The sequence below is a fragment of the Gallinula chloropus genome, assembly GCF_964237585.1.
Source record: "Gallinula chloropus genome assembly, chromosome: 3".
Classification (NCBI taxonomy): domain Eukaryota; kingdom Metazoa; phylum Chordata; class Aves; order Gruiformes; family Rallidae; genus Gallinula; species Gallinula chloropus.
In genome coordinates this window covers 105,298,787-105,323,109 of record NC_140087.1, presented here as the reverse complement: position 1 = coordinate 105,323,109, position 24,323 = coordinate 105,298,787, and the positions used below count along the sequence as shown (strand labels likewise).

The 24,323-nt window shown below is 45.2% G+C and overlaps 1 protein-coding gene across 1 annotated transcript; it reads left to right on the top strand.

The window, feature by feature from the left end:
• Positions 1-5,444: 5,444 nt before the first annotated feature.
• CMPK2 (cytidine/uridine monophosphate kinase 2) lies at positions 5,445-11,764 on the top strand (the record flags this gene model as incomplete). Its single annotated transcript, XM_084261169.1, has 6 exons — positions 5,445-5,463; positions 6,495-6,889; positions 6,996-7,110; positions 7,898-8,099; positions 9,678-9,911; positions 11,644-11,764. 6 exons carry the CDS (start codon positions 5,445-5,447, stop codon positions 11,762-11,764), a joined length of 1,086 nt encoding a protein of 361 aa, XP_084117295.1.
• Positions 11,765-24,323: the final 12,559 nt, after the last annotated feature.

Below are 24,323 nucleotides of genomic sequence, written 5' to 3'. Positions count from 1 at the left end.
GGAGAGCCTGGGACCAAGCTGCCAGTTCCCATATTGCTCAGTTTCAGCTGTTGCTGGAGAGGAGCACCTCCATCACAGCATCAGTTGCTATCAGGAGGTGCTCCACAGCTTTTCAGCCTTGCACTGCCTTCAGTCAGTCTGTCCTCATTCTTACACGGGCAGTTCAGTGTCACCACTGTTACCAAGGTACAGAAGCAGGCTCAAATCTCAAGACTACCAACTGTATGATGGCTATGGCAGGTTAAAGTTGGAATGTCACTCACTTCATTTGACCTGCCAGAACTGCAAACATAGCAGGACAGTCTTGATCTCATACTCTCCTCTCCTCTCCTCTCCTCTCCTCTCCTCTCCTCTCCTCTCCTCTCCTCTCCTCTCCTCTCCTCTCCTCTCCTCTCCTCTCCTCTCCTCTCCTCTCCTCTCCTCTCCTCTCCTCTCCTCTCCTCTCCTCTCCTCTCCTCTCCTCTCCTCTCCTCTCCTCTCCTCTCCTCTCCTCTCCTCTCCTCTCCTCTCCTCTCCTCTCCTCTCCTCTCCTCTCCTCTCTTCTCCCTCTCCTTTTATTTCAAAGGAGTAGGAGAACTAGCTTCATCCTGTTTGCAACTTTTAATGGGAAATGATACCTACTTGTGAATAAAAAGTTTTCTATACATTAGTTTGTCATCATCTTTCCTCCACCTTCCTGGGGATGATCTACCATCTCAGTAATGGCTGGATCAGTGAATAACGGGGCTTGAGGTCTTCCCCTTCAGCCACTATTTAGTTATCTGTATCAACTGCTGCAATGGATTTGTGCCAGTAGGGCTGGGTGTGAGACTTCTTGCTGTATCTAGGTCCCTTTTGCCACCTCACAAATGTATTGCTGCAGCATGATAGGAAACATCTCAGTTCCTGGGGCCTTCCAAAACTCTCTTAGAGCTTGTCAGCAGAAACTATTTCAGTGAGTTAACATGAGGGGAATTATCCATGTGTCCTTCAATTTGCTTGAGGTTTATGTAGGACAGAAGGTTAAGGATAAAAGCAGGGTTTTCTAGTCAAATAGAGGAGTTGTTGATCACAAAGCTGAAAACGGAGTTGCAAAGAGAGGCAGACGACAATGCAAGTTAAAAATGAAACCTGGCATTGAAGTGGCTCCTTGGTTGCTTCAGTGTTCAGTTCAATCTTGGTTGCTGCAATTGGTTTGGAGAAGCCTTGTACGCTCTGTTTCCCCCCCACTCCGCAAAGCCCTTCTGTTTCATGTTAGGAACTCTATCCCACTTCCTATCTTCTCTGGACTCAATTCAAATTCCTTTCTCATCTCATTTCTTTCTTTTGTTCCTGTCAAGTTGAGCCAATGCAGATATAGGGAGTACGTTTTCTAAGAATACTTGTGGCAACCACAACACTTTGAACTGTGCCTTTCACAAAATCCTTTGGTTTGTGTCTGAATATATATAGGTGCATGTACATATATATATACATTTATGTATGCTGCCAAGCTCATAATCTCTGCATTTGGTTTTGCACAGAGATCTTACTGCAGCAGACAAATTATCACTTACCTCAACTTGTCTCAGAAGCTTACCCTGATCTTCTGAAACTCTGGGAATCAACAAAGATCCACCGAGGCTGGCACAGTGACTGAGACTTGCTGCAGTCTCAGCCCCGAGCTTGTTGCCTAGTGCCTCAGCTGGACAGGAAAATTAGGTTCAAAATACCTCATTTCCAAAATAATGAAAACATCCTTGATGTTCAAGAACATGTCAGAACAGTGACCCAGTAAACCAAAACATTACCATTTTTGAACTTTTTTATTATTTGAAAGGGAAGAGGAACAAAACAAGCAGAGAACCTGACATTCAAACTTAAGACTTTCTGTTCTCTGGATTTTATCTATGTTTTCTTAGGAAAACAGCAATTATTCAAAGCACTCGATATTTTTTGCCTCCACCAAATGTGTTTTCAGATGACACTCTGCACTACAGTAATGACCCACAAAGTAAACCCAGACCAGGATGTGCCCCCTACGGATGTGCAAGTAAGTCCTAGCAGCAACAAGACAGGCATCCACCTCTTCCCAAACTGGGTGCTCTATGGTGAGATTATAAGAAAACACAAACGTGCATTTTTATGCACTAGATTTAAATCTACAAAGCATGTTGCAAGCAAGACCTGATGTGAACTGGTAACATAAATAATGTTAAAGGAGGAACTGTTTTCACATAGTCTGTGAGGACCAAAAACAGTCCAAGGACAACCAGGCAAATTGTGAAGTGACAGATGTAGTTTTTATCATTTGATAAATGTATTACTTCTTGCTTCACTCCCAGCTGGAAATTCTCTCATCCATTGCATCTCCAGCACCATAAATGGGATTCTGTCAAGGACCTTGTACTTGCAATGACTCATGCCTTCTTGGAATGCACATATCCAAGGAGTGCCACTGATACTACCTAACAGAAAGGTAAAGCCTAAGTGCAATAAAATTATGAAACATGCAATCTAAATATAGAAGCAGACTAGTCACATTTCAAGGAAGTCCACCTTTGATCCTCAGTGTTGTGTATATGATCCACAGCTCAGGAAGCATTTGAACAGATTACTCCTAGAATCTCAGGCAAGATGTTGGGAGAAGGATCCCTCTGTCCTTTCCATACCCTTCTCCAAACATTTGGCACTGGTCACTGTCATGGGCAGAAGAGGAGGGTCTTTTGACCTGACACTATACTAACTTCTGTCTTCTTACATTCTTACCCCTGCTGCAGTTTTGCGTAGCTGGATTCTAATGGAGAAGGGGGGGCTGCAGGGATGGCTGCTGTAAGGAGCAGCTAGAAGCTCTCTGCAGGCCCCAGAGAGTAAACATCGGCCAATTCAAGACCAGAGTCATTGCTGACCAAGGCCGACCCAGTCAGTGATGGTCACAGCACCTCTGAGAATCACATTTAGGAGAAAAAAAATGTTATCAGCTGCATTTTGCCAGCAGAGAAGGGAGTGAGAAGATATAAGGAGCTGTGCAGACACCAAGGCCAGGGAAGAAGGCAGGGGCGGGGGGAGAATGAGGTGCTCCAGGTGCTGGAGAGCGATTCCCCTGCAGCCATGTAGAAGACCATGGTGAAGCAGGCTGCCCCCCTGCAGCCCATGGATAGTGATGGGGAGCAGAGACCACCTACAGCCTGTGGAGAGACCAACCCATATTGCAGCAGGTTTGCTGGGGGACTTGTGACTGTGGGGGACCACACTGGAGCAGTCTGGGCCCAAAGGTCAGCACCCTATGGAAGGAAGCTGTGCTGAGGCATTTGGTAAGGAGGTGACACCCCCATAGAAAGGACTCACGTTGGAGAAGTTCGTGGAGGACTGTAATCCTGTGGGTGGGACCCCATGGAGCAGCAGGGGAAGGGGGTGTGGAATGCTCCCTCCCAGCTAAGAAGGAGAACAACTCAGGAGGAACTGACTGAAAATACCCATTCCTCCATTCCCTGCCCCTCCCTGTGCTGCAATGAGGGAGGAAGAAGGGAGCGAAATTATAACTAAACTCAAGTCTGCAAAGAAGTGAGGGGTGGGGGAGAGTAGAGGTGTTAAGATCTGGAGAAGGAAAGCAGCTTATGAGGAACTGACCGAAGCCCCATTCCTCCATTCCCTGCCTCTCCCCGTGCCATGATGGGGGAGGGGGGGGGAAAGAAGGGAGTAAAATCATGACGAAAGTGAAGTCTGCTAAGAAGGGAGGGATGGGGGAGGTGCTTTAAGATCTGGCCACACTTCTCATTACCCAACTGGTTTCACTGGGTGTGCAGTGCAGTGTAATAAATTAGAGAGTTTCTTTCCTTTACTCTGTGTTGACTCTGTTTTGCCCATGACACTAATTGCAGTGATCTCTCCCTGTCCTTATCTCAAGTCCTAAGCCTCCCAATAAATATTTTCTCCCCTTTCCGGCTGAGGAGGGGAGTGATAGAGTGGCTTTGGTGGGCATTTGGTCTCTAGCCAGCTCCAAACCACCTCACCCCTTGATCTTTATTGGAAGGCCCTATACTGGTGTCCCTTAAAGTTTATTCTGCATGCAAACACCTATATTCTATTTGAGTGCATTTTATGTATCATGCTCTTTTGTGGGCCTTTAAGTTAAGTAGCATCTTAAGTTGCCTGGTGTCTGAGACAGCTGTTCATGTACCTTACAGGACTGTGCACTTAGATAAATATTTTAAGTTACAGGTTGATTAATTTTCAGGAGGTTTTTTCCCCCTTTTCCAGCTTTGTGTGGATCAAAAGGTTTTTGAATGGTCATACGGCTTCTTGTGTCTGTATGTCTCCCTTTCCAAAGCTACCTGTAAGCACAATGGTCCTGCAGGCTCCACGACACTATTTTTCACATAGTTAGCACATTTGTTCTTCAAAATCCTTTCATATTATACAGAAGACAAAATTATAAAGGTACTTGTGAAGAAACTCAAAAACACTTCCCGTAAGTTAATTTTAAAACATATTCGTACTTTCTACACTAATTTTAAATACAAAGACCTGTCTCAGACATACAAGGCAAATCTCTTTTCCTATATTTTTTACCCAAGCTGTTCGTGTTTAATCTAATGGGAAAGACCTACAATCTTGCAAGAAGATACTTTTAAGTAATTATCCAAGAAGACAGGCGTCATGCCTGTTGTAAGTGATATCATAGGCATATTATACATGAGGAGAGAAGCACCACCAACCTGGCTCAGGAATGCTTGTAAACAAGGTTATATCAAGGCTGTGGGAGAGGAAAAGGGAAAGCAAAAGTTGGCTCTTTCCATTTAGTCAGCAGGGAGGGGAAAGGCCACAGTGCCATCAGAAAAACAGGAGATTGAACAGCCAGACAGGTCAGCGAGGAACACTGTCAGCTTTACAAGTGCTTTTGAAGGAAAACTTGGCTGCAGGTCAATTGGACCTCTAAAAAGTAAATGAATGGGGAACTGGCAGATAAGTTTCAGTGTAGGTAAAGATAAAGCAATACACGTAGGAAAGAGGAATTGAAACCTTGTGCAGCTAATGCCGAGCTCAGGAGTGGCATATCTCAGGGAAGAGATCTTGGATATTTCTATGCAACAGGTTGTGCATTGCTGGAATTTGAGACCACAGGAGGTTTGTGGACGTAGACTATATCACAGAGTCAAAAAGGGATTTAGAAATGTGTATGAGCAAAGTTCCATAAATAGGTGTTAAAAGGAAGAGGTGAGAATGTGCTGTCTGACATTCCCAATGTGGTGATTATGGATGCTAGAGGAGCATGAAGACTAGGAGAAGGGACCATGGACAAATCAGGTTTATGCACAGCATGTCATCCTGCTAGACAAAATCTTGGGCAAGAAGAGACACTAGTCTGACCCAATAGGGCATATTATGTTCTTAAAAGTACCATCTATTGGTTTGTTGTATAATGTAATGTGTTTTACCCTGTGTCTTCTCGCATCCATACTCAGCTGCCATGTATTTGATGTAGAATGACGCAGGAGTTCTCAGGTATGAGAAAGGGCGTGTTTTGCCTTAAGAAAAAAGCCAGCTGAGACTGCACTGAAGGGCCACTGAGACTGTGTTTCCAGTTCTTGCTCTAACCCAGCTGGCTACTAGCTTCCTCAGTATGGGCAGTTTCCAACTAGTGTAGTGGATCTCTAGCTGATACTGCTATCAGCTGCTTCCTTCTCCCTGCAGATACACTTAAGCAGAAGATGACTGTCCTGCAGCACGTTTGAGCTAACCACAAGGTGCCATAGAGTTTCTAAGGAATTTCTTATAGACTGTGCTGACTTGTATAGTATATTCTTTCAGAAGATGCATCAGAAGCTTAGCTTTAGATGGCAGTTATCCTACCATTAAAAGGGAGAAATAGGATTCTGCAGAGGTGCAGGTTCTCAGATTCACAGAATTGTAGGAGTTGGAAGGGACCTCCAGAGATCATTGAGTCCAATGCCCCTTCCAAAGCGGGTTCCCTAGGACAGGTCGCACAGGTGAGCGTCCATACAGGTCCTAAATATCTCCAGGAGGACCCCACATTGGATTAGGTGGAGACACCTGAAGGATGCTGGAGCTGGTGGGAAGACTATGTTGGAGCAAGCTCCTGGCAGGACCTGCAGCTCATGGAGAGAAAGACCCATGCCAGAGCAGGTTTGCTGGGGGGACTTGTTACCCCGTGGAGGACCAGGCTGGAGCAGTCTGGGCCTGAGACACTGAGAGACATTCTGTGACTTATGACTGCACCCCACAGCAGTGACCCACGCTGGGGCAGCTGGTGAAGAGCTGAAGCCCTGTGGGAAGGGACTCACATTGGAGAAGTTTGTGGAGGACTGTCTCCTGTTGGGGGGACCACACACTGAGGCAGGGGAAGGGTGTGAGGAGCCCTCCCCTGAGGGGGAACCCAACAGGTCGGTGCTACTTGGCCACTGCAACACATCAAACCAGTCCAGTTTGGCTTATGGATTTGTTTGTCTCTTTGGGCCAGTCCAGAGAAGCAGGGTGTATTTGTGCTGCTTTTTTTTTTATTGGTATTCCACCAGGATTCGAGCCGGGGAGCCCGCGGGAATGTGTCTCTTTCCGGGGGAAGGGCAAGCAGGCCGGACTCCGAGCCCGAGCAGAACCTTATTTTCCACTTTCGTTTCCAGCCCATCCACGTCCCAGCGGGACCGATGCCGCTCATCCCAGCGCCACTGAGGCGGGGGAGGACGGGCAGAAAACCCGCCCCTCGGAGGAGCAGCTTCGGGTCTTTGCTCGGCCGGCGCGGATAGTTTCGTTTCCCGCTGGCTCCGCCGCCTCCCGCGTCTCTCCGCGCTGTCGCTGGTCCCGGCTGCCGGCTCCGATGCTGCGGCGCTGCCCGCCGGGGCCGCCGGGCCCCCAGCCCCTCCGCCGCGTCCTGCCGCCAGCCGCCTCCGTTGTCCGCGACCGCCTGCGGGAGGTGAGAACCCCTCGGGTCTGCGGAGCCGCGGGGGGCCGCGGTCTGGGGGTCCCAGCTTCACGGTGTGAAGCGGCGAGGGTGTGAAGGGTCGCGTCTTTCCTTGCAGTGCGCCACGCGGATCCCGGAGGCGGAGGCGCTGCTCGACCTGCTGGAGAAAAGCCCCGAGCACCAGGAAAAGGGACGCTTTCCCGTGGTAGTTTTTGAGGGGCTGGATGCCACAGGTAAGAGCGGTGCGTGTGGTTGAAGAACCGCGGGCGAGAAGTTGTTGGGAAGAGCAACCGGGGTGGCTTTCAGCCAGGCATTGGGCTCGAAAACTCAGCAGAATCCTGTGACAGTTTGAAGGAGGTAGTTGTTAAGACACCAGTCAGTCTTCTCATGCTTGTAAGAGATCAAACAGCCTATGCTAATTGTCATTCAGTGGATGAGCCCGTGATCTGTGCAGATGAAAGAGTACAGAGCGTGGAGTACTGGAAATTACATTTCTTGTGTGGATGGTGAAAACACACTTTTACCTGAGGGTTTTCACATCAGTGAACTAAAATTCTGCTAGGCTGGCAAACTGTCAGCAGCTTGTCACAGAGAGAAATGTTAGTTCCCTCTGGAAAACGCTGTTTTCCGTACTTTCAGTTAAAGGCAACTGGAAATTCCCTCTGAAAAGAAAGTACTGAGTTACAGCGTTGCAACATCCACATGAATCATGACCCAGAAAAGTGTTGTAAACAGACATAAAGAGAAGTTGCCATTTAACGCTTTTAAAGGAGTGAAGGCAGAAAGCTGGGTAGAGGGAGGGGAGGAAAGCCCTGATAGTAGAAAGTGGAGTAATAAATCTTGAAGCCAGACTTGTAATCATTTACCACTGAAAACCCTATCTTGAGATACTCAGGTTGTGTAGTCAGGTGTCAGAACATGTGCTCCAAGAGAACAGCTAGGAGCAGTTTTCAGTTTTTAAAACTCATTTGTACCCAATGTGTAATATAACAGACCTTTCCTTCTGTAAATGACATGCAGGTAAAACCACTGTAACCGAGTCTGTAAAGGACACCCTGAATGGCATTCTGCTGAGGTCTCCACCAGCTTGCATCAGCCAGTGGAGGACGATATTTGACGACGAGCCAGCACACATCAGAAGAGCATTTTATGCTGCAGGCAACTACATTCTTGCTTTAGAAATAGCAAAAGCATCCACCCAGGCACCTGTGGTTATAGACAGGTTTGTGTATTTGAGAAGTCCTCTTACACTGGTGCTACCATACAGTTGTGCAGTAGTGTTACAAGCAGAAGCTGTCAATTACAGTCCCCGGGTTTGTTTCTTTTTTTGGAAGTGCTACTTTGCAGATAGTCAGATAAATATGAAATCATTTAATGAGTAATACTTACGATAACAGTAAGGTGGGGATCTTTCAGTAGTGTAATATTCAGAACTCACTTGAGCACAAGTGAAAGGTGTGTTAGGAGTAGTGGAGACATGCACTGTGCAGCCTGAGCCCAGTCATAGAATCACCTGGGTTGGAATAGACCCTTTAGATCATTGAGTTCAACTTAACCCTAGTTAAGGGTTAATAGCTTAACCCTAACTAGCCCACCTCTAGATCATGTCCTTAAGGACTTCCATCTACATGCCTTTTAAATACCTTCAGGGATGGTGACTCCAACACCACCTGGGCAGCCTGTTCCAATGCCTGACAACCCTTTCAGTGAAGAAATTCTTTCTGATATATAACCTAAATCTCACCTGGTGCAATTTTAAGTCATTCCTTCTTGTCCTATTGCTTGTCACCTGAGAGAAGAGACTGACCCTGACATCTTTGCAACTGCCTTGCAGGTAGCTGTAAAGCCTTCTTTTCTCAAGACTGAAAAGCCCCAGCTCCCTCATCTGTTTTTCACAGGACTTGTGCCCAAGACCCTTCACCAGCTTCATCGATCTCCTCTGGATGCACTCCAGCTTCTCAACATTCTTCCTGTAGTGAGGGGCCTAAGCAGTGCTCCATGACAGATCTGAGCAGATTGAGGGCTGCTGATCATGGCTAGCACTGAGAAGGGTCTGAGATATGGGGTGGATTAGAATGACCGAGTTTTAGGTAGAAATATCTTTTGAGGGGGTAAGGCCAGAAATTTGCTTCCCTTTTATTTATTTTTTTTTTTTTAAATTTAATGTCATTTCTTGTTTTCACTAACTGTGTAGGCTGCTTTCTTGTGTAGGCACTTTGAATCTGATGGTTTATTTCAGCAGATGTACTGTAACCTTCCACCACAACACACATACACATAAGTTATTTGTGTACGCGAGCGCCATTTTTAACCAGCTTCAAAAATGCTGGCCTGTATAAAATATAGTGTCTTGTAGTGGTGGGAACATTAAATGCAAGTGAGATGTGTATCATGAATAAAATCCATCTTCATTCACACGTGATCTGTTATGTAAAATAGGATGGGAACCACAAAAAAGGGACCCTGAGTATTGGATTTTGACATATAACTCTTTTGACACCTCATTATGTGAGCTTTCTTTTGATAGGAGTATCTGAAACACTCTGCCTAATGTGTAGCTTTTGCCATATGTTTTACTTAATAATTCACGGTAATTTTGAATACTGCATTGAATATTATCACTCTGTTAAGGAAAAAAATTGATGGCACAGTATTTTACTTTGCAGTTGCTTTTAAAATCAAAGTGTCACCTACCTAGTCATTACTGTACTCATCGTTATATTGACACCTGTCTCCTATGTTACTGAAGAATTAGTGTCCTCTCTGAAATTTCTCTCTCTGTTCTGGATTTTCCTGGCAGATACTGGCACAGCACGGCTGCCTACACAATTGCCACTGAAATAGATGGGAAAATCCAGGATCTTCCACCAGCTCATGATGAGGTGTACCAGTGGCCTGAGGATCTGCTTAAACCCGATCTTGTTCTTCTCCTGACTGTTGACCCTGAGGAGCGAGTCCGCAGACTTCAGCGTCGGGGGCTGGAGAAAACAAAGGAGGAAGCTGAGCTGGAAGCTAACTGCTTGTTTCGGCAAAGGTATGATTTAATGAAAAACCAGACCATGGAGGCAGTCTTAGTTCCTGTGGGATCAGTAGCAAAATCTCTCAAGCTGAGAAGGAGGGTAAATTCTGTCACTTCTGTTTGAAAGTGCTTGAACGCTGCAGGTGAAGAACTTCATTCTCCTGCAAAGGAGCTTTGACTTTGCCTTTTGCTACTTGCTGCTCGTATTGTAGCACCTTTCTTATTGAGGTTGTGAAGGGGAGAAACATAAAAGTTCTAGAACTGGGAACCAAGAAGTTGGAACACATAGATTCCTCAGAAAGCTCTGGAATTGAGCTTCAGTTTTGGGGAACAAACTTTAGATCTCCTCTTGTAAATATTTTAAATTGTGCTAAGTGCCTTAGGTCCCAGGATAGTCAATACATTCAACAGTGCTTCAGCTCATCACCCGCTTGGAGCCCGGTGATCTAAGTGTAAGTATCTGGAGCCATTTGATGTGAGACATCTGCACGATGTGATGCCAAACGTGTGTGTCCTCTCTGGACCAGCAACTGGAACCTAAATGAGATAGTCTGATGCATCTTGAGAGGTACTAGATACATTTTCTTAGGCAACTGAATTGCAACCTGCATATCCTACTTCAGGGTGACTGAACAGCTGCCTGGGCTCCACCAAATGAATTGATTAGGTCACTGTTGTCTACATTGGAAACTCAAATACCTAGTGCTTCTATAGATACCTCAGTATAGTTACCTGAATGTTGGTGTCTGCATCTATAAATCACAAAGCTGAAATCTATCTCTAGGTTTTTAACTTTCCTGGTGATACCTTACAGATATCCATAGTGCAATTCTGACAGAAGCTCTGTGCAGACACACGGTTCATATAGTGGGACCTGCGGAGGGATGGGTGAGCTAAGAGAACATGCTGCCATTAAGAAATCTTTCCTGGTTTAACTCTGCTACTTCTTATTCATGTAAAAAGATTTTTGTTATTTCTACATGTTAATTATGTCAATCTGGATGTGCAAACATTCAGAATCTTGCTTGATTCATTTTACAACTTGTGGCCTGAATGCCTGGCGTAATTAATTCTTGTGGGAACATAGAAAATCATATTCACATTCTCATTCACATCCTCGTGGACTAAATTGGAGAGAGTTCTGCATTATGAAAAGGTTTATAGTCAAAGGTAGGAGTTTTTCATCCTGTATTTCATCCTGGTATTCCTCTGGTTAGCAAAGTTAATCAAAGGAGGGGATTAAATGATGCGTCAACTCTGCAATCCCATTCTCCAGTGGCTCAAAGTTGAGAGCACACCTACACAACACCATGCCATGCCATGAGACACCTTAGCAGGCTATGAATAAACTAACTCAGGTGTTAGTAGCAGGCTGTCCACTGTACAGCTGTACCAGACTGTATCCAGTGCAAAGCTGTAAAGAAATAAGTGTTTTAATAAACACTTTTGTTGCTATTCTCCTCTCCCTTTTCTGTTTTAGTATACTGTCCTTATCCCAAACCACGAGTTTTACTTTTTGCTTCCGATTCTCCTCCTCATCCCACCGGGGGAGATTGTATGGGTGTGGAATGGGAAGGAGTGAGCAGGCAGCTGTGTGGTACTTAGGTGCTAGCTTTGGCTAAACCACATCATCTTTGCAGTTGATTTCATTCTGCAGCGCAAACACTTTCTTCCAAGACCGATGACTAATGCCATTTCATATCCCTGCAATTTGTAGTTTTCTTTCTCTTGTTCTGTTTTTAAATAGTGTTGAAGAGTCATACAGAAGGATAGTAAATCCTGCATGCCATGAGGTCGATGCCAGCCCATCCAAGGAAGAGGTTCTTGAGGCAGTGCTACAACTAATTGAGAAACACTGTGCTTTGTGAAAGCACCTTCCATGTAACAGCACTTAAAAGATACTTTTTATCGCCCCTCTGTTCTTGGACCTGAACATGCACTGTGATGTGTTTCATCCCACAGAAGAATCTTCTCTTTCTTCTGTCGGCACTAATCTATGCAGCTTACCTGTTTCACCGTTTACTTTCCTCTATGAGGCCAAATGCTGCTTATGTTATTGGTCATTCCTAGAAAAGCCACTGGCATGGGTTTGGCTGGTGTATAGTTAATTTTCTTCCCAGTAACGGTATAGTGCTGCGTCTTGGATTCAGTGTAAGAATAACGTTGATGACACACTAATGTTTAGTTGTTGCTCAGTAACGTTTACAAATAAGTGAAGGATTTTTCAGCTTCCCAGGCCCTGCCAGCGAGGAGGAACGAGCCTTCTGCAGGAGGTGCACAAGAAGCTGGGAGGGGGCATGGCCAGGACAGCTGACCCAGCCTGTCCAAAGGCATGTTCTATATTGTATGGTGTCATGCTCGGTCTATAAATTGAGGGGAAAGTTGGCTGGGGTACCATCACTGCTGGGGGACAGGCTGGGCACTGGCTGTTGGGTGGTGAGCAACTGCACTGTGCATCACTCATTTCATACATTACATTTTTAGTAGTATTATTTTCTCTACCTTTGCTGTCCTATTAAATTGTTATCACAACGCATGAGTTTTGATTTTTTTTTCTTTCCCTTTTCCCAATTCTCCCCATCACACGCGGGGTGCAGGCACAGGGGCTGAGCAAGGGTGCTTAGACACCAGCTGGGGTTAAACCATGACAGCCACAAACATACTATAGTCATGTATGAAGTACCTCAGAGTGCTCTGTGACACTGTGACATCTCAAGACACTATCGTGTTGCATCTTTGTCACCAGAAGAACCCATTCCCACATCTGTTGTGTACCGGAACTCCCTGGACTGCAGCAGGAGCTCCCAAGGAGAGACTGAAATGTCTTTTAACAGTAAAACAATAAACTCTTAACACTGAGGGACAGAGAATCCAGTGGGTCAGTGTTGTTTACTGGGACAGAGGATGAGCAGCTGCTGCTGTGATGGGGATCCTGCAGAAAATGTATCACATGTGAGGGCCAATAAGCATCTAGGCCTCTAAATAATGAAGTCCAACATATGCAAATGAAGTATCAATTTATTTCAGAGGGAAACATATTAAAACCTGAGAAGAACATGAAATTAAGAAGATTTGATGAATTATTGCTATTGCTAGCATATTTTTCTACAAAACATTTACTATATCCTGATAATAACTTTGTTAAGTTGAATTTGTTTTTTTGAGGGAGTGTGAAATGAAAAACTGAATCTCAGTGATGGGAATGATTGTAGCTTTTCGCTTCAACTTTTCTTTCCCATGTGGGATTTTGCACATGCTGAATGTGAAAGCAGGCTGCCATCAAGATTTCATCTCTCCAAAGGCTCTTTTTTCTGTATGTTAGTTTCACTGTTGTTACTTTGAAGTCGATAAACTAAACACACGGATAATCTTTTGTGGGATCAGAAACAACATACCTAAAATATAAATTTTACTTACTTACCCGTGTAAAGCAAATGCAATTATCAATGAATCTATTCTGTAAATAAAAAACATACTCAGGACTGCAATTCCTATATCCAGTCTGTATATACAAGGTGATGGAAAGAAAAAAAAAATCTAAATCATGTTTTATTCGTACCCTGTGTAATGCCTCCTTGGCCAAAAGGGCACCTTACTGGCTCCTGCTGTCCACCAGGACACACAGGTCCCTCTCACCTACGCTGCTCTCCAACAGGCCAGTGCCCAACCTCTACTGGTGCCTGGGGTTGTTCTTCCCCAGATGCAAGACCCAACACTTGGCCTTGTTGTATTTCATTAGATTTCTCCCCGCCCAACTCTCCAGCCTGTCCAGCTCTCTCTGGATGGCAGCACAGCCCTCTGGTGTGTCAGTCACTCCTCCCAGTTTTGTGTCATCAGCAAACCTGCTGACTGTGCACTCTTCATCCAGGTCAGTGCTGAATATATTGAATAGTACTGGTTCTAGTACTGAGCCCTGTGGGACTCCACTAGATACAGGCCTCCAGCTAAACTCTGTTCCACTGACCACAACTCTCTGATTTCTTTCCTTCAAACAGTTCATAATGCATCTCACTACCTGATCCTCCAGACCAGACTTTATCAGTTTAGCTGTGAGGATGCTGTGGGAGAAGGTGTCAAATGCCTTTTGTTGTTAAGGTAAACCACATTCCCTGTCCTACCGTCATCCATCCACCTGGTTATGTTTTCCTAGAAGGCTATCAGGTTGGTCAAACATGGCTTTGCCTTGGTGAAACCAGGCTGACTGCTCCTAATGACCCTCTTGTCCTTGATATGCCTAAAGACTGCACTGAGGAAAAGTTGTTCCATCACTTTTCCAGGGGTGGAGGTGAAGCTCACCAGTCTGTAGTTAGCTGGGTCCTCCTTCTTGTCCTCTGTGAAGACTGGAGTGACAGCTGCTTTCCACCAGTCCCAGGCACCTCACCTGTTTCCCACGAATAAAACTAGTTTTCTGAAGCTTCAGTTGTTGTGTAAGACGGGGAGGTTTGCATGTGGCCACCAGCCCCTGCCATGTAGTCCCGAGCATGGTCAGCCCCTGGAGCATCCCTGCTTATCTGCAGCCAGCCCATTCTGGAGGCCAGGTGCTTGCTAGCACAGATGAAGGCTGCTTGCTGTCAGTCATCCTGAGGCCAGAGGACATGCCAAATTATACTTCTTTTATTACTACACCAGTAAATTTAGTCATTTGATAATTTACTGAATTACATGTACAGACCTAGCTTTAGGAAAGGATCCTGCAAAGATCCTCATATTACATCCTCAGAGCACCTGGTGGGTTGGACCAGCAAAGCTCACACACAGAGATTTAATATCAAACATGACAATTGTTCTGTTAGTAAATCCTGTCCTTAGTGAAAAATAAACTCTATTTGTAAAGTCTGGGTGTTTCTTGAAGTACAAAAAAATACTTTAATTTGCCCAAATTAAACTTTTTGTACTTGTTAGTTATTTAAAAAAAAAAACCTTCAAGAGATTTATATGAGCGAATTTTATATGAAATTTAATTTAATTTAATTGAACTCACAACAGCATTTCAAACACCGTTTTTTTTCTCCTCATTTTTTAATCTCATTTGCTCACATTTTTTCCAGGTCTGGAGGGGAATAGATATTTAAATGAAATAAAAATCAGTTGCCTAAACATGGACATCCACAGGCAGTTAGTCTCCCTAAGATATCTGAGATGTCTGTGTGGGGCTGCCAGATATGACATGAGACATTTGGTTGAGCGGTTGATCTGCAGAGTGGCAGCTGGAGGCCTGCAGGGATTCCATATGGTGCCTAAAACGGCGCTATCCACCCGTTTAAGCAGTGAGAGGGATAGAGAGCGGCAGTGGGCTGTGCCTGTATTAGCAGAGGAGCTGGTGCAGAGGCCCCGGTTTGTGCTTCAGGGATTTGTTTCAGGCCAGCCCTGATGCGCTCGCATGGGCTGGTCCCTCTGTAGTGCACGAAGTGTGGTTCTATGCCAGATCTTTTGGGTCAGCTTTGTCTGGACTGAGGCCAGTTTGCAAACCTTGGGACTGCTCCAGGATATGAAGCAAAGCGTGGTGGGGAGGGGCAGTTGGGAGGAACTCTTCAAAAGTGCATTCCTGGTCCAAGCTGAAAAGCTGACGTGGATGTATTATGTAGCCATAATATTGAAGTAACTTGTACCTTATGGGAAGGTTTCCTTGGAGCCATATCAGACTTTAGGCCTGGTTTCCTCCTTGTCCAGATTAAGGGCTCACCTGGAACGTGCTACAGCCCCATTTTGGTCCATATTGCCAGGATTTCGGCAGGGGGTACCCATAGGATGGGACCAGGGAAGAGTGAATTTTGGTGTGTGTTTGGCCCCATCCTGTCGTAGCATGGGATGTAGCTGTGGGGCTTATCCAGTGCTGGGAGTAGTAAGCGCTGCTGTCAGCCTGAGAGCAAGGAAACCACTTGTAAGCAAATACCAAACTTCAGCAGTGAGATATAAGGCTGCTATTTGGCCATTCTCCCCTTCCCCACCAAAAAACAAAAATTTGCAAGACAAAGACTAGTTCCACAAAGTCAGAGACTAGAAGATGACATGCAGGTTCTTTTAGAAGACATGAAATACCTGTCCCCATTACAGATGCAGTTTCATAGCCATGTTTTTTACCATTATTTTCTGTAGGGATAACAAGCAACTTTATATGCAAACTGATGTTTGATCAAGTAGGAGTTCACTGTGCTGAGCGCCTGGGCCTAACACGTGACACTTAGACCAGTTCTTCACCAGCTTTTCTTCACTGTCCCACATTCTGTGCAGTCTCTCCATAACATTATAGCTTCTGGAAATTTGCTCAAAAACACATATGCTGCCTCCACTATCAATTCCTGACAGTTCAAGGAGCAGGACAGCCAGGACTCTCCATGGAACTTCAATGGAAGGAAAAATCTCTCTCTTCTAGCTCAGGATAAAAAAAAGCCCCAAAGAGATTTTATTGTTATTTTCCTTTTTTTTTTTTTTTTTTTAAAGGAGTGAATAGTTGCTAGCTGTCTGTTAAAATTCATTAGCTTTTTCAGTCCCAGTTCCCCTATTTTTTCAATTTGAATATTTGAAGAAACACATAAGACTGAATTCTTGCTGCAGGGGGCTTCACTGACTTTGATCTTTTAAATGGAAAGCTCTGTTCAAAGAAATTAAATCAGCTCTTTCCTAAAGACAAAGATCATCACCCTCTGGCTTAATTTAACTAAACAGATGTAGGGTTTATGTAAATATGCAGTCATTGTGATGTGAAACAAAAGCTAGAATACTCTGCCATTAGTGCAAAAATGCGTCCTGTGTTACCAGCTGGTCAGTCATGACCTTTTATTCAGGAATAGAGACAGTGCATGTCATGCACTCCAAAGGAGGGGAAACATGACAAAAAATGGTGTGTCTGCAAACTCATTGCTTGTGAAAAGAGCCAGCCAGATAAAGCCCCAATTTAAGTACGTGGCAGGTACAGAATGAACTCTGGTAATTTACTTTTTCTGCTGCTCTCCCCCTCCCCAGAGCCAGCTGTACAGGTGAAAGGTCAGTGCAGGCTGCTATTTGCTTGGGCTTTCAGGGTTGTTTTTTCCTCATGAAAGATGCTGTAATCAAGCAAGCAGATCTTTTCTTGAGAGGATGAAAGGCATAACTGAAGAAGATCTGGACCACCTCCCACAGCTGCAGGTCTCCTTGTGCAGTTACTCTGAGGCTTTCGTTGATGATACAAATACTCTTGCAGAGGAACATTTCCAAATAAGTCTTTCTCGACTCCAGTGGCACTGGTCAGACTTACATGAGGCTGGAGCAGTAAGTAATGACGCACCATGCTAATAAATCTCACGTGTCAATGCAAGCAGATTTCAGGGTATTGACACACAGAAGATACTGTGCTGCTGCTGTCTCTGAAGTTTGGTCTGTATCCAGCTGCACATACTCCTTGTTCCCAACCTGTAAGCTTTTAGGGTGAATACTCCAATCCATGAATACAGCTCCCAGAAACTTCCCACCTGCATTCCAAAGTGCTGGCCACACAAGAAGCCCAACATACCCATATTGTCCCTCCAGAAAAGAAATCTGCAAATATTCTAGGACTACTTTTAGTTTTCACTCCAAAACAGGACGCAATGCTTCTGTGTCAGGTTGGCAGAAATCTAGGGGTTGGAAGGGACCTTGAGAGATCATCGGGTCCAACCCCCAATGTCTCTGTGCTAATATATTATTAACTTGCGCTTTCTCAGTCTACAATATTGTACTGGGGCTGATTACCTAAGTGGCTCTGTTCTCAAATGACCCATATTAACACCCCTTAACAATGTAGTTCACATGTTATGTTTGTGTACTATGTATGTACATTACCCCCCAAAATGCGGGTTTTGCTCTGCTTTTCCATTTTCCACATGAGATTTGTTAGGTAAACGGAATATAGGCTGTTTTAGTGAAGGGATAGCACTTAGAGTTTTTATTTTGCAGTTCCCAGCTTCTGAACTACCACTGGGTTTAACTGTGGTATTTGGGATCAGAAGCCTTTAACTGGATCTGACTCGTCTTGCCTGGAGCAGCACAGCTCTTCTGCTACCAGCAGCATTCCCATATGACTCTCATAACACAGCAGAGTTCAGCTCTAGAGTTCATCTACTTCATAATTACAGCTGCCTCCCTTGGAGTATGCATCATCTGTGGAACAAACTGCTCTCAAGGTATTGTAGAAAGCCTGTCCTTTTTCTGTGTGGGAGTTTCACTCAGCAGACAGCTAGGAAATGATCTAAGTGTGGGCTCTGCATAGGAAATTAAAACTTACTTATCTGCAGCTGCAATTCAAAGGAAGCACCTATATGTAGCGTTGCCAGTGACCACCAAAAATAGATTCACTTTCTCAAAGCGTTTGGTCTTAAGAAGAAATAGCTTGGTATTTCACAAAGGTTTTCCTATAAATCTAAATCTGCTGGGACAAAGCCTGTTGCTCACGCACCTCTCCAGAGGCACTGAATTTACATGGTGTTTTTTCAGGATGATTTTGCAATAGTCAGAGGGGACAGGGGTTGTTACCTACATTGCCTTTTCCAAAGGAGTTCTTTGGGCAGCTTTTTTCAGGCAAAACCAGAAGAGCAGCTGCAGTACTGTCTCTGTGAAGGAGAGCAGCACGGTCTGCAGCCACTCGTACACTGGCCAGAGGAGTCCTGGGACACTGCACATGGCTCAGAAGCCAGGTCAAAAGAAAGCAGAAAGCTCCTCGGGGAGGACAAAGGAAAACAAGAACATCTTCCAACACAAAGTAAACAACCTGGGAGCTGCAGGCAGAGGGGGGAACTGAGTCAGAGGGGAATCAGCAAGAGCTTTGCTCAGCCCATGCCGTAATAAAGCAGGAGACAGGAAAAATGGGGGATATTCAAACAAAAGTCAGGGTCAGAGAAATACACGTTTCCCTCCTGAAAGGTCATGTCACAAAAGGCGCAATAGATATTCCATGCAAAACCAGCAATGGAAAAAAAAAAGAAGAAGAACATGCAAAGGGTACAGGTATTTGTGCTTCAAAATCTGATTGTCTATGATGGAATCATGCTGATTCCATGATTACAAGGATGCTGGACTGGATGCACAGCATCCTGATATGTGCATATGTGTGTGTGCATGTGTGTGGGTGTATGTGTGCACGCCCATGCTGGGGAAGGCATAGGGAGTTAAATCTATCTCTAGATATGTCACTTAGTTACGTGACAGGACTTTTTTTTTTTTTCTTTCAAATGCCTCCTGGAAATAGGAAAGACAATTGTGGTCATTTCCTAATCTCCCCACAGGGCTACAAGAATAAGAACACTCTTATTCTCAAATCAACTTTAGCCTGACTCTTACCCAAGACAGAACACAAGGGATTGAACCTTTGAAGGCAGAGCAAGAATCCAACCCCTGGTTATGTTTTTCTGCAATGTATTTTGTCAGCCTGCTGTAAAAAGGAAGAGTGTTTCTGTCCTTGTGCTCTCAAGGTTGGTGGGTGAGCCCTGGCCAAACTTTTCACTGGAATGGCACTGCCAAGGTAAGGTTGCACACCTGGGCAGACCTGGGGAATGTATCTGGTAGGGAGGAATGTTTAATGTGGACCTTGTGCTCAGACTTTCCACTTTGGTACTTCTGGAGACCTTTAAGCTGTGTATAATTGCTGTAACGAGGTCCTTGATCAAAGTATGCAAAATATAGGGAGCTCATTAGGACTTCTGGTTCATCTTTGGCTGACAGACAGCAAAAAAATTATGTGTTTAGATTTTTAGAAAACATTAGCAATAGGGTAGGGAACAGGGTTTTGGATATAATTAAAACTCTTAAACCAAAACTAGCAGCCTAGGAAACTTCCCAAGAAGCTTCTGAAGCTCAGCTTCTCTTGTATATATCCCTCTCCCTGCCATCACCCAGGATACAAACGCTGAAGCGACAAGAAACCCTGCTTTCAGAGCGCTCTGTATCAATAAAACCACAGCAGGCCTGAAAGCTTTGCGGGAAGCTTGTTCTCACCATTGTTTCACCTCTCTGTTTGAGGGGTTGTTTTTGTTTTGTTCTCTTCCCCAGCAGCTGTACTCACCGAGAGAGAAGTGAATGGATTGTAGGTGGTGGTGTTTCATATCCCACAGGAAAAAATGTAGAGGTAAGTGGTTTTAGCATTTCCCATTGTCAGGCTAAGGAGCAAAAAATAGTGGCAGAACTGGAGGTATTGACATAAGAGGGAGTGAAGAGATGACCAGTGGGGAGGAAGAATTGAAAGATTTCTGTAATCAAGCTCTTTGTTCTAGTTCCCACCCTACAGAGAAATAGCTTTTCAGTATATATCAAACCTTGCTTTGCCTTGCTTTACAATCTCAGGGAGAAAACAGGCAGGAACATATGACCACACTGCAGGAGAAAAGCAAATAATGTCCTTTGCTTCCAGCCATGCCAGGGACATACATGGCCAGTTGTAATAGGGAAAGCCCCAAATCCAGTTTCAGTAAATGAAGCACAGTTTATGGCATCAACGAGCCTGGGGTTTGTGTTTATCTCCTGGGATTTGGGTGGCCTCAATGTTGCACAGCCAGCCTGAAGAGCTCGGGTAAGTCACAGAGGTCTGGAACTGACTCTGAACTCCTCCAGAGGTCATGGCTTCTTTGGCTGGGGATTTTGGGTTAGGTCCATTACGGATTATCACTCTGAGCTCTGATATTCTTTCTCAGTGTGGAATTAACCAGATCCACATGGTGGATTTGGAATCTAATGTTCAGATGTGGAGAGCCCTGGGCATTAATCCCCCAGTCTTTAACAGGGGCTATGCACATGCTGAGGCTCGGGATAGGAGGTCCTGCTTTTTGGGCTGGCAATGAGAAAGGGTCTCTTACCCTTTTTCTAGCAGTGGAAGAGGTTTACAGCCTCAAGGTATACTAATTTTCAAGTGCTTCAATAAGAAGCAATGGAGTTATATTCGAAATACTTAAAGGCCTTTTAAAAGACCTCCTTGTCCTCATAATCTGTTCTATAGCATAAAAAGGAAGGAACTGCATTTCCTTTGGACAAATACCTCTTATTTCTTTTGCAAGTGTTTTCTTTTGTGGGGGCTGTGTGCCTACCCCAGAGGGAAGCAGGAATTTCAGGTTGCATGCTTTTTCCATCACCGGCTGTCTGCTGGCGTGCATGACCTATTGATGTCCCTGGTGATCCGCACAGAGACTTGTGCAGAAAGGAGCGCTGCCACTTGACATTAACATCCTCTTTTTAAAACTCCAGGAAAAGGATTTTTAGTGTGGGTTTGGGGAGTGAATTTTGCCCGAGGTAGAGTCTTGTAACTGCAGGACCACAGGGGCCCCAAGGGAGGTGCAGAGAGCAGGCCTGGGAGATGCAGGGAGTTGGGGAGGGAGGGTAGAGCCCCAAAGACCCAAGGCAGGTGGCTCTGTTTTTTTGGCAGGCTCCCTCAGAGATCTACAAGACACCAGGACTTTATCTGCAGGGTGTCAAACATCTGATAAGCCAATCTGCTGTAAGCCTGGTTGAGGATCCTCACAGATTTTCCTGCCGTGTGCCCAGATTTCCCCTCATGGGGAGCATATCTGGCACGGGCAATGTGAGCAGTCTGATTTTTAAATTCCATCAAAGGGGGAAGCGCTGCGCATCAGTCTTTGGCATTTCCCTGTGCTCCGCCTGTTAGCACAGCGTGCCAGCGAGGGACGCATCCCCATGTGCGATCAACGCTGTCCCTTGGAGCCACCCGCTTGCCGTGGCTCTGCGAGCCATCCTTTGGGGTGGGTGTATAGGTACGGCGGGGCCGCGAGAGGGAGCGAGAGGGTCGGGATGGATTTAGGCGGGGTTTGTACCGCGGGGAACGCGCGGTCGGCTTGGGAGCCGGCAGGAGTACAGGAGGCATGGAGCGGGCTGGAGGAGCAGGGGGGTCTGGGGTTGCATCAAAAGGTGGAAACCCAAAAGATAGTTTAAAGCCGTTTTGATACGCGGTAGGTGCTTGATGGCGTTTGTTTGTTTTGTGTAGTTTTTTTTTTAATTCTCGGTTTCTTTTTATAAAGGGCACTGGCCAAACTGCCTGAGGTGCCGAACGGCATAAAGATGGGGCTTTTACATGTACCTTTCTGCTCTCCTAAGAGAAACAGGCAAGGGCACTATTAAATAAGGTGATTAATGTGACCCCCAGTCATTAATATGACCCTCAGTTGTGCAGAATTTAAACACAATGCTTCGCTGAAGTCACTGTTTGACTTTCCTGTCACCGCTCTCTCGTGTGGCTGCGAGCAAATCGCCCGAACCCAGATCCTCGGGGATAATTAGGTAACTAATCCTCAGGAAAACTGCGGAACCCAAGTACCTAAATAATACTGCAGCGCTCTTCCCTCCCTGCCCCATTTGTCTGAAACGAATGTGTGACAACTTCCTCCCCTTGCAGAGACACAGAACACACTCAATGCGCTAAGGAGTGTAAAGAGATTATATGTTGCAGGTACCTGCAGCTCAGGGGCTTTGATTGTTACAAGTAGCATAAAATAACTGGATCTGGATTTTTTAATTTTTTGTGGGTTTTTTTAATGATGCTATTTTTCGTTCAAGTGCATCCTGGGCTGGCTTTCCATGCAGCCATACGAAGGGGTGCCACTGAGGCAACAAGCCAGGTATTCTGATTAAAAAGTCAAGATCCCCAGAGCTCTGCAGCACCACATGTGCCACATCGATCCGGCTGCCTATTACAGACCTGGCTTTTGTGGCTCCCGAGTTTCATCAGTTTGCTTTATTGTGAAGGGGCTTGTTCAGGCTGCAATAATTAAGGGCGTGTCAGGTTTTTCCATAATACAATCTTATTTTTCAATGAGCTATAAAATTTCACTCTTGGCTGCAACTTGACATATGTAGTTGAGAACCTGCTGCTTTTAAAGCATTTTTGAATGCCTTGAAGCACTCTTTGAACCAAATTGGGCCATTAAGAGAAAGGGGACTGCACTCCATAATGCGATAGTTCTAAAAACCTCTTTCAAGTCAGTAGGAATTCCTCCCCCTCCCTCTTCTGATATCTTTCATGCCTCAAATAATGGTAGGAGTCAGATGAATTACTGGTGTTAAACATATCACAAAATTTCATTGTGGAGGTAATGTTAGCCCCACAGTTAAGGTTGTATTGAGTTTTGATTTTAAAGCAGAGGAAACATTTACTGTTAAAAATTGGTTGGGGTGCCTCAAAAATGACATATACCTAATCTAAACAGTGTAAGTAGTTATATTTATGCTGAAAGCTGCCTGAAACATGCCCTTTTAGGACTCCGTTTTTAGTTTCTCACTTTGCCAATTTTTCTGAGTTGAAGTATCCCCTGCAGAGTGCCTTGCCCCAGGGCGAATGCTTTTGGAAAAGGCTTAGCAAAACACCCAGGAAAAACATTGCAAAAATGGTGTACTGATTCCCAGCATGGTGTGCAGGAAAAGACGGACTTCACCTATTTTAGAAAGTTTCAACCACCATTTTGTCAAAAGACTGTAGCTTCACAGAATCACAGAATGTTAGAGGCTGGAGGGGACCTTGAAAGATCATCTAGTTCAACCCAGAGCAGTCTCACCTAGACTAAATTGCACAGGAATGCATCCAGGTGAAAGAGACTCCACAACTTCTCTGGGCAGCCTGTCCCAGTGCTCTGTCACCCTCACAGTGAAAAAGCTCCTCCTTGTATTCAGATGGAACATCCTATGCTCCAGCTTGCACCCTATTGCTCAGCTTCTCCCTGTTTTTCCCTGCATCTGAAACCAGAATTGCAGGCCACTTCTGACTAGGAAGTGGTTAGAAGAGCTCTGTGACATTGGGGTGAGCCAAAAGCAAGGAGCTATGTGTTGGAATGCACACAAGAGAGGATGACTCTCTGTATGGAGCCAAGGAGCAGACCTCTTCATTATTTGAGGCCCAAGCTGCTGGTGAATGAGACGGGACTCACCAGGTTCAGTCCAACAACATGTTGGACCCGCATCTCACTATGAAAATGGAAAGAAGGAAAGGGCTTGCAACTACAGGAAGGCTGGCTGGGTCTTTCAATACGGAAGTGATACTCAGTCCTGCTCTCTGTCTGCAAAGCCCCGTGCAGTCCTGGGTGGGGGCATAACAACTTTCATTCCTGCCCCTCCAAAGAAGCAGTCTGATAGCACATAAAATGAAAGGCTGTTTTTTCCAAGTCAATACCTAATTCAGAGCAATTTGCCCAGTAAACACTCAGCCCTCAGAGCTGTCCCCAGAGGCATCACGTCCTTTCTACAACACATGGCTTGTTCTCTGCCAGTTGCCTCCATCCTTTGGGCAGGCAGGTGGGCCATGGCTGGGCAGGTCTTACAAGGTCAGGTCACCCTATATCCCTGGGAAAGCAGATTAAGTCACCTCTTTTTTTCACAGATGACAACTAAGCATGTGTGTTCCTCACTGTAATGCTTACCAGGGGATGTAATGTGTCTGGTCTGCAGTAACACCAAGCTTTCAGGGTGACAACTGGAGTCAGTGGG